Here is a 17,026-nt window from a genome sequence, read left to right on the forward strand (position 1 = left end):
AGATACCTACATTGCGATAATGAAATTAAATCAATCATGCAAAGAGAGAACTTCAAAATAACATTCGCAAATGTCAAAGAATATTGAAACATCCATTAAAAAATATATAAGAACATTTCTAAGAGAACAACATACAAATGTCAATTTAGAGGAAACATGCCAATTCGAATTTGTCATTGAGACCCAAAGGGGTCAAGGTCTGCATGAACCAGATCCAGTGTGTCTCGCGTTGAGACAAATATTTATTGCAGTCCCTGTCTGGTCGTAAATCAATGATTTCAAGTACCCCACATCTCAGTTGTGCAATGTTGTGTTTAAAGTTACGCCAGTGTTCAGCAATGGGGGAACTCGTGGTTTGGGTCCTGATTCGACTTTTGTGTTCATTAATCCTGACCCGTAAAGGTCTCTCAGTTTTGCCGATGTAGAAGAGGCCACATGGGCATTTAATGAAATACATTAGATGATGACTAGTGCAAGTAGCGTTGAATCTGAGATGGATGGGTTTACCAGACCTGGGGTGGTGAATGATGTTGCCTTTTACCATGTTACTGCAGTTAGAACAATTCATGCAAGTTGCCATACCTTTGTATGTGACTTGAGGAGTCGGTTGAGTGTTTAGAATCTCCTTGAGGTTTCACGCTCTCTTATAGGCAAACATGGGTATATCTTGAAATAAATCTTTAAAGTCAACTTCTGATTGTAGAAGAGACCATCTGTTGGTTATGATGTTTTTTAACTGCAATGATTGTGTGGAATAAGTGGAAACAAACACTTCTCTCTTAGTAGTTGACACCTTGGTGGTTTTGTGCAAAAGCTGCTCCCTTTTTACTGCTCGAGTTCTGGTTTCAGCTTCTTGGACGATTGAAGGGGGATATCCCCTTACACTGTATTTCTCTTTCACTGAAACGCCATCTTCCATATAGTCAATTTTTGTGCATCAAGCGCATACACTCCGATGAGCAGACTGGCATGCAAACGATTGAAAAATTCAAAGAGAAATACAGTGTAAGGGGATATCCCCCTTCAATCATCCAAGAAGCTGAAACAAGAACTCGAGCAGTAAAAAGGGAGCAGCTTTTGCACAAAACCACCAAGGTGTCAACTACTAAGAGAGAAGTGTTTGTTTCCACTTATTCCACACAATCATTGCAGTTAAAAAACATCATAACCAACAGATGGTCTCTTCTACAATCAGAAGTTGACTTTAAAGATTTATTTCAAGATATACCCATGTTTGCCTATAAGAGAGCGAGAAACCTCAAGGAGATTCTAAACACTCAACCGACTCCTCAAGTCACATACAAAGGTATGGCAACTTGCATGAATTGTTCTAACTGCAGTAACATGGTAAAAGGCAACATCATTCACCACCCCAGGTCTGGTAAACCATCCATCTCAGATTCAACGCTACTTGCACTAGTCATCATCTAGTGTATTTCATTAAATGCCCATGTGGCCTCTTCTACATCTGCAAAACTGAGAGACCTTTACGGGTCAGGATTAATGAACACAAAAGTCGAATCAGGACCCAAACCACGAGTTCCCCCATTGCTGAACACTGGCGTAACTTTAAACACAACATTGCACAACTGAGATGTGGGGTACTTGAAATCATTGATTTACGACCAGACAGGGACTGCAATAAATATTTGTCTCAACGCGAGACACACTGGATCTGGTTCATGCAGACCTTGACCCCTTTGGGTCTCAATGACAAATTCGAATTGGCATGTTTCCTCTAAATTGACATTTGTATGTTGTTCTCTTAGAAATGTTCTTATATATTTTTCAATGGATGTTTCAATATTCTTTGACATTTGCGAATGTTATTTTGAAGTTCTCTCTTGGCATGATTGATTTAATTTCATTATCGCAATGTAGGTATCTTGCGCAGCTATTCTACCATTATTGTGCTATGTTGCTTTTATGGACCTTCGGTCACTCATTGCAATTATTCTTTGATATTTGCGAATGTTATTTTGAAGTTCTCTCTTGGCATGATTGATTTAATTTCATCATCGCAATGTAGGTATCTTGCGTAGCTTTTCTACCATTTCTGTGCTATGTTGCTTTTATGGACCTTCAGTCACTCATTGTAATCTGGCTCCGGCATTTATTCTTCCCACACTTACACATGGCCGACTACGAGCACTCACACATGAGTCCTTTCTCTATTTCTATTTTCCTCTTCTCGACTTTCCGTTGACATATATTACGGGCGCCTTTCAGACGCCGACACTCACTTTCCTCAGTGCACCGAGTTTTGATACACTGCGTCTCTGCAGCTTCTTTCGGTAAGATACGCGCATGCTTCACTTTGCATTTGAGCACCATTCTTACGCTTTGAGATTCCAAGCGTTCTTTCCTCATTTTCGGTAGTGTTCCGCGACAGTACCATCATGTTCAATCCTGAGCACTCGATCTACACCATAAGCTTTTTTGAGCATGTTCCGTTTTTTTGACATTCTACTCTAGCTTTTTAAGTTTAACTCACTTGCATGGCTTTTTGAGTTCATTTCACGTGCATGTGTTCACAACTTTGTACCTGGGGTGGTTCATATGCAGGATCGGATTCTTGTGCACTTGTGCTGGTTTCAATCACGCCACCCGCTATTACACACTTCTGTTTTAACTGTGCACTCTGTTCCTATTTGTGACGGTCTCGTTTTTCTAGATGTTTATTCATTGCACTTTAGTTTGTAGTTTGGTATTCACAATTTGGTCTCGCCTTGCATTGAGTGTTTTTCGTCACCAATCTCGTATGATTCTCCTCACAGCCTTGTCTGAGTAAATATAGGCCTGTTGTTGTGATATAAATTGAGGTTTACACATGGTTTATGTTATTTTTCTAGACCCCCTGATGAAGGGCTTGTCTATAAGCCCGAAATGCATTGGGATTTGCAATTTCATCGAATTTGATGATTGTGATAACATGTCCTGGATTCTGTGAATGTCAACATTGTCCTTGGATATAAACTTTTCCTTCATGTCTTCAATACAACGCTTATAATGAACTACAACCAATGTTTCATTTGGTCATTTCCTTTTATCTTATAACACTTTGAACATTCTTCTTGTGTACAATTTGATGAACTGAACAATATTTCAAAACTTGTTTGATTTACACTCCTTTGAGTGATTACGCTGTGCACAAGGCTACTTCGACTCACGTCTAGTATTTCCTAGTATTCTACGACAAAGGGTTTGCAGGACCCTTTTCCTTGTGGCACGCAACTGATTAACATTGATGACTGGTACTTCTACTGGTATTCACATTGATTATTGGATATAATTGAGTGCATCCAGGTTGCTCTTCTCCGCATTTTCAAGTTTCTGCACCGCAACCATTTTTGCACCACCTGTTTAACGTTCACTCAACTAAAACATGGCATCATTTGATGATATAGCTCATCTTACAGAGAACAAGGCACAAACGAAAGCCTATACCTCAGCGGAAGCCACAGACATATACGACCTCATCAAGGAGGTGAGGAAGTTTGATGTGTCCTCAGGTCCAGTGCAACAACAGATCAAACAACTCGAATATCTCATGCGACGTGAAATCAACCAACGTCTGCATGCCACAACGCTCATCCAGTACCATCGGTTCAGTAGGATCCCAAGTGGACTACGTCTAGCAATTAAGCCTATGCTGTTTAAACTTAACAAAAAATTCATGGAGAAGTGGTACGCGGTTCTTAATAAGTGCTCGCTCGACCTTATTTTATTGATAGTGGAAGAACTTTCACAAGTTCTTATTGGCTTAGAGACTGAAATCAAAGATTTACAGACTACCCTAACTCAACGTATGGAGACCGAAGCTTGGAAGTCCACTCTTGAAAATATTAATATCAAATTGGATTCGTATGCCAAAGACCTTCACGAAAGAAAAATCAGAAAATTCAGTCGAGACACAATCGACTATAAACTAGACGAGGTCTATTCCTGGGCTGAAGTATATGCACAAAAAAGAACATGGCAAAAGAAATCGGACACGGCGTCATCGGATGAGAGTGTTGCTTCCATTACTGACACACAAATGTCCAGACCTCCTGTCTCGACAGTATCCACTAGTGATCCGGCTCAAGGCACTTCATCAACATCAAAGGATTTTTTATCCACCAGTCCAGCTGCAAACGAACCACCAACGGAAACTGGACCGCAAAAACCCGCAGAGGTTCCAGACACGGTAAAACCATCCAGGAAAAAGAAACATTAGTTGTAAACATATCATCTAAAGAACTAACTCACACTCAAATGATGGTATTAAATCGAGGGTGTTCTTTTGTTCCAACTAACCAAGCAAGAAACCTAGATGCTCAGGTTGAACTGTTTAGATTCATGAGAAAATTAAGATTACAATACTTTTTTTCTACCATTGAGTCCTCTGGATCTATTCAGGACACTTCAGAACTCCTAGAATTTAAACCCAAGAGCTCGTTCATATCACCCATCTCTCACAAGACCTTAGATCTTTTCGAGACTCTAGCCAAACAAGACATTGCCAAGTTACCGTCTACCATTCGATCCAAACAAAATTTATCTAAGAGAGAAAAGGATGCCCTACGTTCACTTAAAGACAATACTGACCTTCACTTCACGCAGGCTGACAAAGGTGGCGCTCTTGTGATCATGGACAAGAATCACTACGAACAAAAAATTGAACTGATGTTATCCGACACATCCACATACCTTCCCTTGCCTGCGGATCCAACCAACGAATTCTTGAGAGTACTTGACAACATTTTGAACAAGGCTTTAGAAATGAAATGGATTGCGTCAAAAGCCAAAGACTATCTTTTCAATAGGTTTCCATGTAGACCTCGTCTATATATGCTCCCGAAGATACACAAATCTTTGAGGGACCCACCCTTGAGACCAATTGTTTCGGGATGCGACTCCATACATGATTCTCTGGGAAGATACCAGGACACTTTTTACAACCCATTGTTAAATCAAGTGACACCTATGTGCAAGACACCACACACTTGCTTAACATCCTCTCTTCCATCAACATTCCATCAGGAGAAGAAATCTGGCTAAGTACTGTTGATGTGGTAGCTTTGTATACCTCCATTCCTCACTCTGAAGGCATTGAGGCCATAGAATGGGCACTACTAAAAACTGATGAACTTAGAACAAACAGAGTGTTTCTACTGGAGATTTTGCAGTTCTGTCTATTTCACAGTTACTTTCAATGGAAGAGTCTCTTTTTCTTGCAATCCAATGGAACTAGCATGGGTTTTCCGGGTGCTCCCAGCTACGCTACCATTTTTATGATGAAATTTGAAACCGAGCATATTTTATCTAAAATGGATTGGCTTGATCATCTACTTCTTTTCAAAAGGTACATTGATGACATTCTCATCATTTGGCGAGGCCCACGCAACACACTTGAAACCAGGATACAAGAACTTAACACCATACACCCACGGATCCAATTCACTTCCCAAATTGAAGCCACGAGTATTCCATTTCTGGATGTGTTAATCACGATACAAGACTCCAAAATAACCACCTCTCTTTTTACTAAGAAAACTGATCGGAACAATGCTCTGGCATACCAGAGCTTTCACCCCTGGTCACTGAAACGCCATCTTCCATATAGTCAATTTTTGCGCATCAAGCGCATACACTCCGATGAGCAGACTGGCATGCAAACGATTGAAAAATTCAAAGAGAAATACAGTGTAAGGGATATATCCCTTCAATCATCCAAGAAGCTGAAACCAGAACTCGAGCAGTAAAAAGGGAGCAGCTTTTGCACAAAACCACCAAGGTGTCAACTACTAAGAGAGAAGTGTTTGTTTCCACTTATTCCACACAATCATTGCAGTTAAAAAACATCATAACCAACAGATGGTCTCTTCTACAATCAGAAGTTGACTTTAAAGATTTATTTCAAGATATACCCATGTTTGCCTATAAGAGAGCGAGAAACCTCAAGGAGATTCTAAACACTCAACCGACTCCTCAAGTCACATACAAAGGTATGGCAACTTGCATGAATTGTTCTAACTGCAGTAACATGGTAAAAGGCAACATCATTCACCACCCCAGGTCTGGTAAACCCATCCATCTCAGATTCAACGCTACTTGCACTAGTCATCATCTAGTGTATTTCATTAAATGCCCATGTGGCCTCTTCTACATCGGCAAAACTGAGAGACCTTTACGGGTCAGGATTAATGAACACAAAAGTCGAATCAGGACCCAAACCACGAGTTCCCCCATTGCTGAACACTGGCGTAACTTTAAACACAACATTGCACAACTGAGATGTGGGGTACTTGAAATCATTGATTTACGACCAGACAGGGACTGCAATAAATATTTGTCTCAACGCGAGACACACTGGATCTGGTTCATGCAGACCTTGACCCCTTTGGGTCTCAATGACAAATTTGAATTGGCATGTTTCCTCTAAATTGACATTTGTATGTTGTTCTCTTAGAAATGTTCTTATATATTTTTCAATGGATGTTTCAATATTCTTTGACATTTGCGAATGTTATTTTGAAGTTCTCTCTTGGCATGATTGATTTAATTTCATTATCGCAATGTAGGTATCTTGCGCAGCTATTCTACCATTATTGTGCTATGTTGCTTTTTTGGACCTTCGGTCACTCATTGCAATTATTCTTTGATATTTTCGAATGTTATTTTGAAGTTCTCTCTTGGCATGATTGATTTAATTTCATCATCGCAATGTAGGTATCTTGCGTAGCTATTCTACCATTTCTGTGCTATGTTGCTTTTATGGACCTTTGGTCACTCATTGTAATCTGGCTCCGGCATTTATTCTTCCCACACTTACACATGGCCGACTACGAGCACTCACACATGAGTCCTGTCTCTATTTCTATTTTCCTCTTCTCGACTTTCCGTTGACGTATATTACGGGCGCCTTTCAGACGCCGACACTCCCTTTCCTCAGTGCACCGGGTTTTGATACACTGCGTCTCTGCAGCTTCTTTCGGTAAGATACGCGCATGCTTCACTTTGCATTTGAGCACCATTCTTACGCTTTGAGATTCCAAGCGTTCTTTCCTCATTTTCCGTAGTGTTCCGCGACAGTACCATCATGTTCAATCCTGAGCACTCGATCTACACCGCAAGCTTTTTTGAGCATGTTCCGTTTTTTTGACATTCTACTCTAACTTTTTAAGTTTAACTCACTTGCATGGCTTTTTGAGTTCATTTTACGTGCATGTGTTCACAACTTTGTACCTGGGGTGGTTCATATGCAGGATCCGATTCTTGTGCACTTGTGCTGGTTTCAATCACGCCACCCGCTATTACACACTTCTGTTTTAACTGTGCCCTCTGTTCCTATTTGTGACGGTATCGTTTTTCTATACACTAGATGTTTATTCATTGCGCTTTAGTTTGTAGTTTGGTATTCACAATTTGGTCTCGCCTTGCATTGAGTGTTTTTCATCACCAATCTCGCATGATTCTCCTCACAGCCTTGTCTGAGTAAATATAGGCCTGTTGTTGTGATATAAATTGAGGTTTACACATGGTTTATGTTATTTTTCTAGATCCCTGATGAAGGGCTTGTATATAAGCCCGGAATGCATTGGGATTTGCAATTTCATCGAATTTGAAGATTGTAATAACATGTACTGGATTCTGTGAATGTCAACATTGTCCTTGGATATAAACTTTTCCTTCATGTCTTCAATACAACGCTTATAATGAACTACAACCAATGTTTCATTTGGTCATTTCCTTTTATCTTATAACACTTTGAACATTCTTCTTGTGTACAATTTGATGAACTGAACAATATTTCAAAACTTGTTTGATTTACACTCCTTTGAGTGATTACGCTGTGCACAAGGCTACTTCGACTCACGTCTAGTATTTCCTAGTAAGGTAAAGAAGGACATTAGAACCCATTGCCACTGAGGGTGGGAGTTTGAACATAACTCATTGTCACTAAGGGTAAGTATAGCAATCAGTGCTACGTGTCAGTGAAGCTTATGAGAATGACTAGGACTCAGGCGTCTGTCAGGTTATGGAGAATGATAAGGTGTCTGTGGCTCTGAGCCAAAGAGACGTGTTCTGTGACACTCAAGTTAACACAGGTGTCTAATGTAAATGCTAGTGAGGGTAAGAAGTAGTAAAAAATAATTGTCTTTGCATATCAGAAGGTCTTTACTTTTTATCTGAAGTTCAGAGAGATTTAGGAGCACACAGGTAGAGGGGTTCAAACTCAGTGCCACTGAGGGTAAGGGAGGTGTCAGTTGTGAGGGCCACTGGGAGTAAAATGGGTCTTCGTAAGAATTAGGTGCATCCCTGCTTTTGAGCAGAAGAGAGTGGTTTGAGTTCAAAGTCATAAGGATAAGCAAAATGAATTGGAGCAAATAATTGGAGAACATTAATGTTTCTAAGAACATAGGAGGGGTCAGAGCTCAATATTACTCAGGTAAGAGAGGGGTCAGTGCTTAGAGTACTTCCAGGAAATGAGGTAACTAAATTCAGTCACTATGTAAAGGGAAGGAACACATCTCCGTGTATTTGTGTTTAAGATAAGTGTTAGAACTCTGTTTCAGTGTGAGTAAAAGAAGGAGGCCGCAGGGCTCAGTGCCACCAAGAAAAATAAAATAAAATGAAGCCCAGTAGCAGTGAGCATAAGAGAGGGGATTCCTCAGTGTGACTGAAGGTGAGGAGAGGAGTGGGAGCACAGGGTTATTGCAGTAAAGAGAGTTGTCAGTGCTCAGTATACACTCAAGGCTAGAACGGGATGCCGATCAATATTCTCATGAGACCAATAAGAGCCCAGATTCCCTATGGATAACTAAATAAACCTTAGAGGAAGACAGACATCAGAGCTCAGTCTCACTGATGGTAAGAAAAGGCTCAGATTTCAATGTTCCTTATGTTAGGATATGTATTAGAGCCAAGTGTCTTATGCTCTGAGTGATGTGTCTGAGCTCAGTGTCACCAGAGGCATGAGAGCTTTTAAAATTCAGTGTCCATTACATTAGAGGTGGGATGAATAAAAAAATTAGCAAAAAGAGTTGTCAGAGAGGAGTGTCACTTGGCACAATAGAGAGGGTCACAGTTCAGGGCTCTTGAAGAAAAGAGAGTGGTCTTAGTTAGTATCACTGACCTTAAGAGCTCATAGTCACTAATAGTATGTGAGGCCGTGAGAACACTCTGTAAGGTTGGATGACTTATTGTATTATTATCACATATACAATATAGGTCACAGTGTATACCCCCCAGAGTATATTAGTGGCGGTACATGAGTTGCATGGAAGATTTAACAGAAGAAAATCTGTGACGCTGCACATATTTTATATGTCATGGTTAGCCAGAGCATGAAGAAGGAGTTGGACATTTAGAAGGGGCAAAGATCCAAAACGTTTCAGTGCATGTCTATACTAATATAGGATATGAGATTCAGGTGTTAATTTTGTGGAACTGATGTTAGTTGAATACACTCAATGTGCTTAACTAATGCCGCTACCCTCTTTACAGGTACAATTGAAAGAACTTGTGCTTCTTACTGTGTGCTTTGGATATTTAGCACTTATGACATTTTTTTCCTTACATAGCCAGTGAAGACTTTACTGCTGTCGTCTCTGAAATCATGATGTACATCCTACTGGTCTTCCTAACATTGTGGTTGCTGGTAGAAATGGTTTATTGCTACAGGAAGATTTCCAAGAATGAGGAGACATCACAGGAGAGCCCGTGAGTAGAACAGAGATTGTGTTCCAGGTCACCTGACACTTGTCCAATTTTTAGGATGGCTGCATCACACACTCACATATTGCTCGTTTTATAGCCTCACCTTTACCATCACCCTAAATCTCTCCATTGCTGCTCTTCATGTTACATCACCAGCAGCAACACCAAGTGACTCTTCCTTGCCTCAATCTACTCCCCAGTGCTGTTCATTAGACAGCCACCCTAACACACAACTGCCTGAGATCATAATGTATTAGCCCGTTTGAGCTAACCAAATATACATCCTAAATGTAACCCTGTTAGCGTAAGATGTGTAGGCGAAATCAAGGTTGGCCATTAGTGATTTACAAAGAATAAACCATGGGAGAACAGATATTTTGTCCATGAATTTATAAACAGGGTAGGCTTTCATTTGTCGGTATGCTACTGAACTTTACAGCAAAGCTTTGCATCCATTTAAACCCTATTCCTAACACTGCCACAATCATGTTTTCTATTTTTCAAATGTGTCTTATAGCACCCCCTCCTCTGCGTCCAATTCCATGTGCAAAAATTCTGTTCTTATGCTGCCATCACTTCCATTCTTCCACTAATATTCATACCTCACTCTATCTGTTTCAAATCATTAGTGTGGGTCTTCAACCATAGTCCTTAAATGCTTCTATGTCAGCTACTTTACATTTGCCAGACTGAATTAGTCACACTTAATTAAGGGCCTAATTACAATGTCGGTCGAAAGCCTCTGACTGCTGGTCAAAGGCTTTCCGACTGAGATTGTAGGTTTAAAGTCCGCCTGCCGTATTATAATGACGGCAGTTGGAGTTTTAACAGGCAGGGGATTCCGACGGGCTCAAGGAGCTCATAGCCTCATCGGAAAGTCTTCATCAGCCCTCAAGGATGGTGTTTCCACCATCGGGATTACGGTGGCACTTTCCAACAGAGGTTCCATGTCAGCCTTTTTCACATGGAACTGCTGTCAGACAGTGTCTTTGAGGGCCCTCGTCAGGGCCCCCATCCCTGTGTGGCCTCCGCATACTGCCCTAGGGGCTGCACAACATCCCTGCACCTTGTGGCAGGCACCATGAGGTGCCTGCCATACGGTGAAGGGATGTTTGGAAACATCCTTTTTTCTATGGGAGCTTATGCTGTGGGCGTTTTCTAACCACCGCACAAGCTCCCATAGCAAAATGGATGTTTTCCGACCGCACTGTGTGCGGTCTCATCCAAATGATGCGGTGGGAACTGCCGACCTGAGGTCAGTCGGTTCCCATTGCGCAACAATGTCATATCCGCCCACATCGTAATCAAGGCCTACGTTTTTTAAAAAACTTTTTTCTAATTTTATGAATTTACTTGAAGTGGGAAACGTTTTATTTGTAAAAATTTGGGTTTGGGGTTTTCCCCAAAAATACATTTTGTGGAAGCAAAAGCTGCCAATATGACTTCATATTGAAGAATTCTCCTGCAAAAAGTATATCATAGAACCTTTCCTTGCAGGAAATGATGTTCAGAGGCGGTATTTGCAAACTCCACAACTTTAGATAACTTAGCCTCACAAGAATATTGATAGGTGCATATCAGTACTAGCACCTCAATTTATTTCACTTTTATCACTAGGACATTACTCTCACGACTGATTCCTAGTCATGTCTTGCCCTTATCAATCTTGGCTTAATTTATTTTCTTATTTTGCGGAACTCCTTTGACATTTAGCCACAGTAGCCACTTGTCTGCCTGGGTATGGTTTCATAATTTTATTTGTGCACATGGACTACCTGTACTTTAGAAAGTAAAGAATTAAGGAGAGAGACATTATCAGACATACAGTGCCCTCTTAAATTTGATTTTGACATAGGTTCAGCATGATTAAAAAAAAACATAATATAAAGGCTTGGAACATGCCATAGTCCCACTGCTGTAGCAAATAATTTTTGGGAATGGAAATGCAAGATTATGTGCCATGAAAGAAAAGAAGCACATGACAGACGCAAGGTAAAGTGGGACGCTATTTTAGTAGGCTGAAAGTTTTTGGACTTCTGTGACTGTTGAAATAAATCAGATTCAGATTATAATTTCAAAGTTTAAAATGGACAGAATGTTAAAATTAGTGCTTTGCTTTTATGAAAGCATTTGCTCTTCTAAAGAGGGAGTTGATCTTATCTTGACCTCGGTGTAAATCAATAAATAAAGAGAAAGGGAAGAAGAAAGTGGAATTAACTGAGTATAAATTAATGCATTTTAATATTATGTATTCACTGCTATTGGAAGATCCTCTTACTGGTTTGTAAGTTAGGATGTTAACCCCTTCACTGCTAGGCTTTTTCCCCCTTGTGCTAAGCCCTTTTCTGGCTATTAGGGGTAGTTTACGCCCCTGTAACTCTTTGACCACATAAGGTATCCATGCCAAATTTGCGTCCTTTTCTCCCAACATCATGGGGAGTCTAAAGGTACCCAGGGTTTGTGGATTCCCAGGAGGGGACTCTGAAATTTGCCAAAATACAGCAATAAACGATGGGGGGGCAGGGGGGGTTGAAAAATGGGAAAAAGTGCTGCAAAAGAAAGTGTCTGTTTTTTTCCCTGCAAATTGTATCAACAAAGGGTTTGTGGGGCTAAAATCACAATTTCTACAGACTTTTGTCAGAAAACCAACGTTTTTTACACAGTTTTGGCATTTTACTTGGACATAGTCTATTTTTGCTATTTTTGCTATTTTTTGTGCTTTCAACCTTCTTCCAGTTAATGGTAGAAATGGGTATGAAAGCAATAATGGATCCTAAAAAGTTATGCATTTTTAGAAAGTAGACAAAGTTCTGAATTCTGCAATGGGTCTTTTTGTAAATACTTCAAGGTTTCTTTATAGAAACTAACAGTTGAAAATAGGAAAAATTGGAAATTAGTTGAAAAAAACAGCCATTTGTGCCAACTTTTTCACCTGTAACTTCTTCTAATTATGACAGATGTTTGATAGCAATATACAGTTACATATACAGTTACATCCACTGGACTTTTCTGGTTGTGGGGATACATAGGAATTGTAGGTTCACCAAGAACCCGACGAACCCAGAGGCAATAACTGAGCAGAGTCTTGAAATGTTTTTTTAATATGTACCAGTAGGTTCACCAAGAACCCGACGAACCCACAGGCAATAACTGAGGAGCGTCTTGCAATGGTTTTTAGGTCTCGGCCTGCGTAGGCTGCGCTTGCGCAGTCTTGCTGCCGAGATTTTATGTTTTCTAGAGTAGGGAGGTAAACGGGCCATCTCTTCTCCATTGGCTGGCTTCCTAAACGCCAGCCAGCCCTTGGAGAAGAGCTGTGTCAGTCACTTTAAGCACCGTCCGTTTCATATTGAGGGGTGTGTTTTATGCTGTCCTTTCTCTCCGTGACGTCTTCAGTCACTCAACAAAAAACATGCCCCCCAGACTGAAAAGGACGGGGCTTATAACATCACTGGGACTTTCAGTTTGTTCTAGTGGTCCTCCGGAGCCTGTCTATTAAGTGACGTCACTGAATCATGTCGACTCGCAATGTGCGCCATTTTGAAAAAATCACGAACAGCCCGAGCGGCTCTAATTGCCCAAGAGTCCTTGTGAGCTAGCGGCCGCGCCCGGGGATTCTGCAGGAGAGCGAGTGCTGCAAGGGTCCAGGAGCCGCCACCAAGCATGCCACAGCACGCAAAACGCCATGGGAGGTGAGAAGCCGGGAAACACATGGTCGGTGAACTGGCTGGAGGTCCCCCTCTGCCGTCGTGGATGAGAGGGTGCAGGGAAGCCGGCTAGGGCATGTGTATATTCGGCGCTCAACCGCCATGACTGACTACGGGTGCGTGTCCGCCCGCTACGGAGTCTTTTTATCCCTCCGGGGCTCTTGCGCCCTGAGGGGACCGTACCACTTGCGCCGAACATGGGAGGGGGCGAGAATGAAGTGGTTTATTGATGGTGTCTGCGTTATACTTGCCCCAAATCATTGAAATTACTGTTGTTTAATAGAAGGGCCCCTGCCCTGTGACTGTACGAGGCTGCACCCCTGCGTCCAGACCCGCTGCAGGTGAATAGATCGATTGGCCCCTGCCGTGTGACTGAACAAGGCTGCACCCCTCCGTCCAGAGCCACTGCAGGTGAATAGATCGATTGCCACTTACCATGACCAGCATCACCTCCCCGGCCAGTGGCCTCAAATATTGGGTCTCACGCTTCTTAGCCTAGCTTCCATACATCCCAGTGCGCCTTGATGTCCGGCGCTAGCGCATCCTGTTTGGCCTGTTGTTCATGGGAGAAAGCGTGTTGTACAAACGTGGTGTGACCCTGAGGGCGAACTACCTTACACTTTAAAGTTCTCTTCCTAATTGTCTATCGATTGTTCATGGTTGTCATTTTGGTATCATGACTGTATTAAAGGCACAGGAAGTAACTGACAAATAGTAACCATCATTCACAGCCCATGGTGTTCCAGTCTCTGTTTGGGTTATTTTTTTATTAGACCTAATACATCACCCAGATTCGGAACAAGGACCATTCCAGCCTTTTCGTTAATAGCCGTTTTATAAAAAATTCTGTAATGAGTGATAATGGGGCGGGTAGTGAGGTGTGTTAGTGTGTGGGTAAGGAGGGTTAATTCAAGAGTGTCTGACACCTTGTAGTGAGTACCGTAGACTGTCAGGAAGCAGAACATCATCTTTAACGAAGCACTGCTGCCATATGACTGTGTGTGGCCCTGTGTATGTGTGTGTGTGTGGCTCTGTGTGTAGCTGTGTGTGTGTGTGTGTAGCTCTGTGTGTGTGTGTGGCTCTGTGTGTGTGTGTGGCTCTGTGTGTGGCTGTGTGTGTGTGTGTGTGTGGCTCTGTCTGTGAGTGTGTGGCTCAGTCAGTGTGTGTGTGTGGCTGTGTGTGTGTGTGGCTCCGTCTGTGTGTGTGTGTGGCTCTGTCTGTGCATGTGGCTCTGTGTGTGTGTGTGTGTGTGTGTGTGGCTCTGTCCGTGTGTGTGTGTGTGTGTGTGTGGCTCTGTCCGTGTGTGTGTGTGTGTGTGTGGCTCTCTGTGGGGGTGCAAATGCAATAGGTCTCGCATTTGCGAGAGATTAGGCTATTGGCATTGTAAATGATGATGCCATTTATTTATATCTTTTACAAATAATGTCATGAGCAATGCCAATAGCTCTAACTTTAACAAAGACGAGACCATTGCATTGTAAATGCTTGTTTAATATGTACCAGGTATATAGCAATTAATTTGGAACAATATATACAGTGAAAAATCAGGATGAAAGACACCTATGTATTTCTGAAATTGAAATAAAATATAGATTTTAGAAACAGTAGCTATTTGCACATTTCTGAAATTGTGATTACCCATACTAGCATGAGAATTATAGGACATTTTTTTAAAGTGACATCTTTTCTACACATTGTCTTTCATTTGGAAGGCAGAAATGCATTGAAATTCAACAGGTAATAACAGTTCTGTGTTACTCTAAGTCTCCCGATAAAAATGGTACCTCACTTGCGTGGGTAAGCCTAGTGCTCGTGACCGGAAATAGCTCAAAACGCAACGTGAACACACTTTATTTTCACAGTGAAAACTGACCTAGCTGTAGATTTTGAACCCTACCTCTGCCGGCACCTAGGGAAACCTAGCAAACCTATATATTTTTGAAAACAAGACACCCATGGGAATGGGGTGGCTTGTCTGGCTCTCACCAGGTTCTGTTACCCAGAATCCCTTCAAACCTCAAACTTTGTAAAAAAAAAAAAACACACACATTTTCCTCACATTTATGTAGTGGAAAGTTCTGGAATCTGCATGGGTCCACAAAATTCCACCCACCCCGCATTTCTCAAAGTCTTCAGAGAAAAATGGTACCTCACTTGTTTGGGTAGGCCTAGTGCCCGCAATAGTAAACTGCCCAAAACGCAACTTCCACACACCACATTTTCACAGTGAAAATTGACACTTTTTTTTGCAAAGTGCCTAGCTGTACATTTCTAACCCTAGCTCTGCCGGCCCCGACAATTGTTTGCCTGCCCTTCAAACCCACTTGAAAAGTAGATACTTGTTCAATAGAGAATTCAATTTCAGCACCCGGTGCTGTAGGCAAACATAACTTTGTACACTAGTTGTCTTACCCCAATGTCTGAGCAGCAATGCCAAGGTGCCAACTGGAACAGAGCTAGCTAGTCCCCATTTGTTAACCAATAGCAGTAAGGTTTATGGGATTTGTACTTTCACATTATCCAGTAAAGGCCTCCAAGTCACGGAATGGTACGCTTTTGTGACTGAAAATATTACTCTGGCCTAAGGTGCGCATGACGACATGGGTAGAACAGGTTGCGACTCTGCACTGTGCTTCAAATCACAGTAAAATACCTTCAGCCAGCAGTGCTTTGCACAGTGAGCCTTCTAGGTAAATCCAAAAGTAAATGGGAAACCAAAAGTCTGGAAAATTAATAGTGATGTTGGTTAAAAACCCAGAATTGACTAAAGTTGCCACACATGTAATGATGTCATTTGGTAGCCATACTTCATCAGGACAATGATTTAGCGTCTGGGGTCATAGAATAAAGAGATATTTGTTTTAAGAAAGGACCTATTTTTTTAGGAAGTAATTAAATTTGAACACAACTTTTTTCCATCAATGTGACTCAGGTGATCAGACATCAGCTGCCATGCAAACCCTACCTTCCCAGCATACGGTGACAATACAGAAACTGATTAAGATGAAGAAGAAAAAAAACAGCGATCTTAACCCCTGGGTGTGCCTCTGGACGGGCACACCCAGGGAGCCTGCGATGGGGATCGGTTATTGGGCTCCTCAAGGAAGGTTTAGCTTTAAGGACGCGTACTTTCTGTATAAAATATTAAGCCGACTAAGCCAGGCCTGGTGGCTTAGTGGACTAATGCATCCACTGGAGGGGCCTGCGTTCGACCTCATGGTCACAGGTTCATATCCCGGCGGGTCCACCCAGCTTTTCATCCATCTGAGGTCGATAAAATGAGTACCATTGAGTTGGGTAGTAATAAACATCTGTTATTCAACGCCTTGAGACCCACTGGTGATTAGTGTACTTTACAAATACGCATGTTATGTTATGTTAACAGGCAGTAAATGCACGCAGCTCCCAAAGATTGCCATTATTGTATGCAGCAGAAGCTGCTCCTCCCAAAAAAAAAACAACGAAGGAGCCTGACCGCTACAGTTAAAGCCTTAGTGTGCCGCGCTTGCATAAAAAAAAAGCATTTGAAATACAATATATCTCGCATTTACAAGAGTTTAAGCTATTTAGTTTGTGCAGGGCATGCCGCTTTGGGGTTAAAGTGACACAATATTACA

The 17,026-nt window shown here is 41.7% G+C and overlaps 1 protein-coding gene across 2 annotated transcripts in view; it reads left to right on the forward strand.

Annotated features, from left to right (window-relative positions):
• SCN3B (sodium voltage-gated channel beta subunit 3) overlaps positions 1-17,026 on the forward strand; it is a 166,229-nt gene that overhangs the window by 115,294 nt on the left and 33,909 nt on the right. For both annotated transcript variants that reach the window (XM_086956957.1, XM_086956956.1), the window contains exon 5: positions 9,570-9,708. In XM_086956957.1, the coding sequence (XP_086813083.1) occupies positions 9,570-9,708 (139 nt within the window). The remainder of the gene's footprint in view (positions 1-9,569; positions 9,709-17,026) is intronic.

This window comes from Lissotriton vulgaris, chromosome 2_1 (assembly GCF_964263255.1).
Source record: "Lissotriton vulgaris chromosome 2_1, aLisVul1.2, whole genome shotgun sequence".
NCBI lineage: Eukaryota > Metazoa > Chordata > Amphibia > Caudata > Salamandridae > Lissotriton > Lissotriton vulgaris.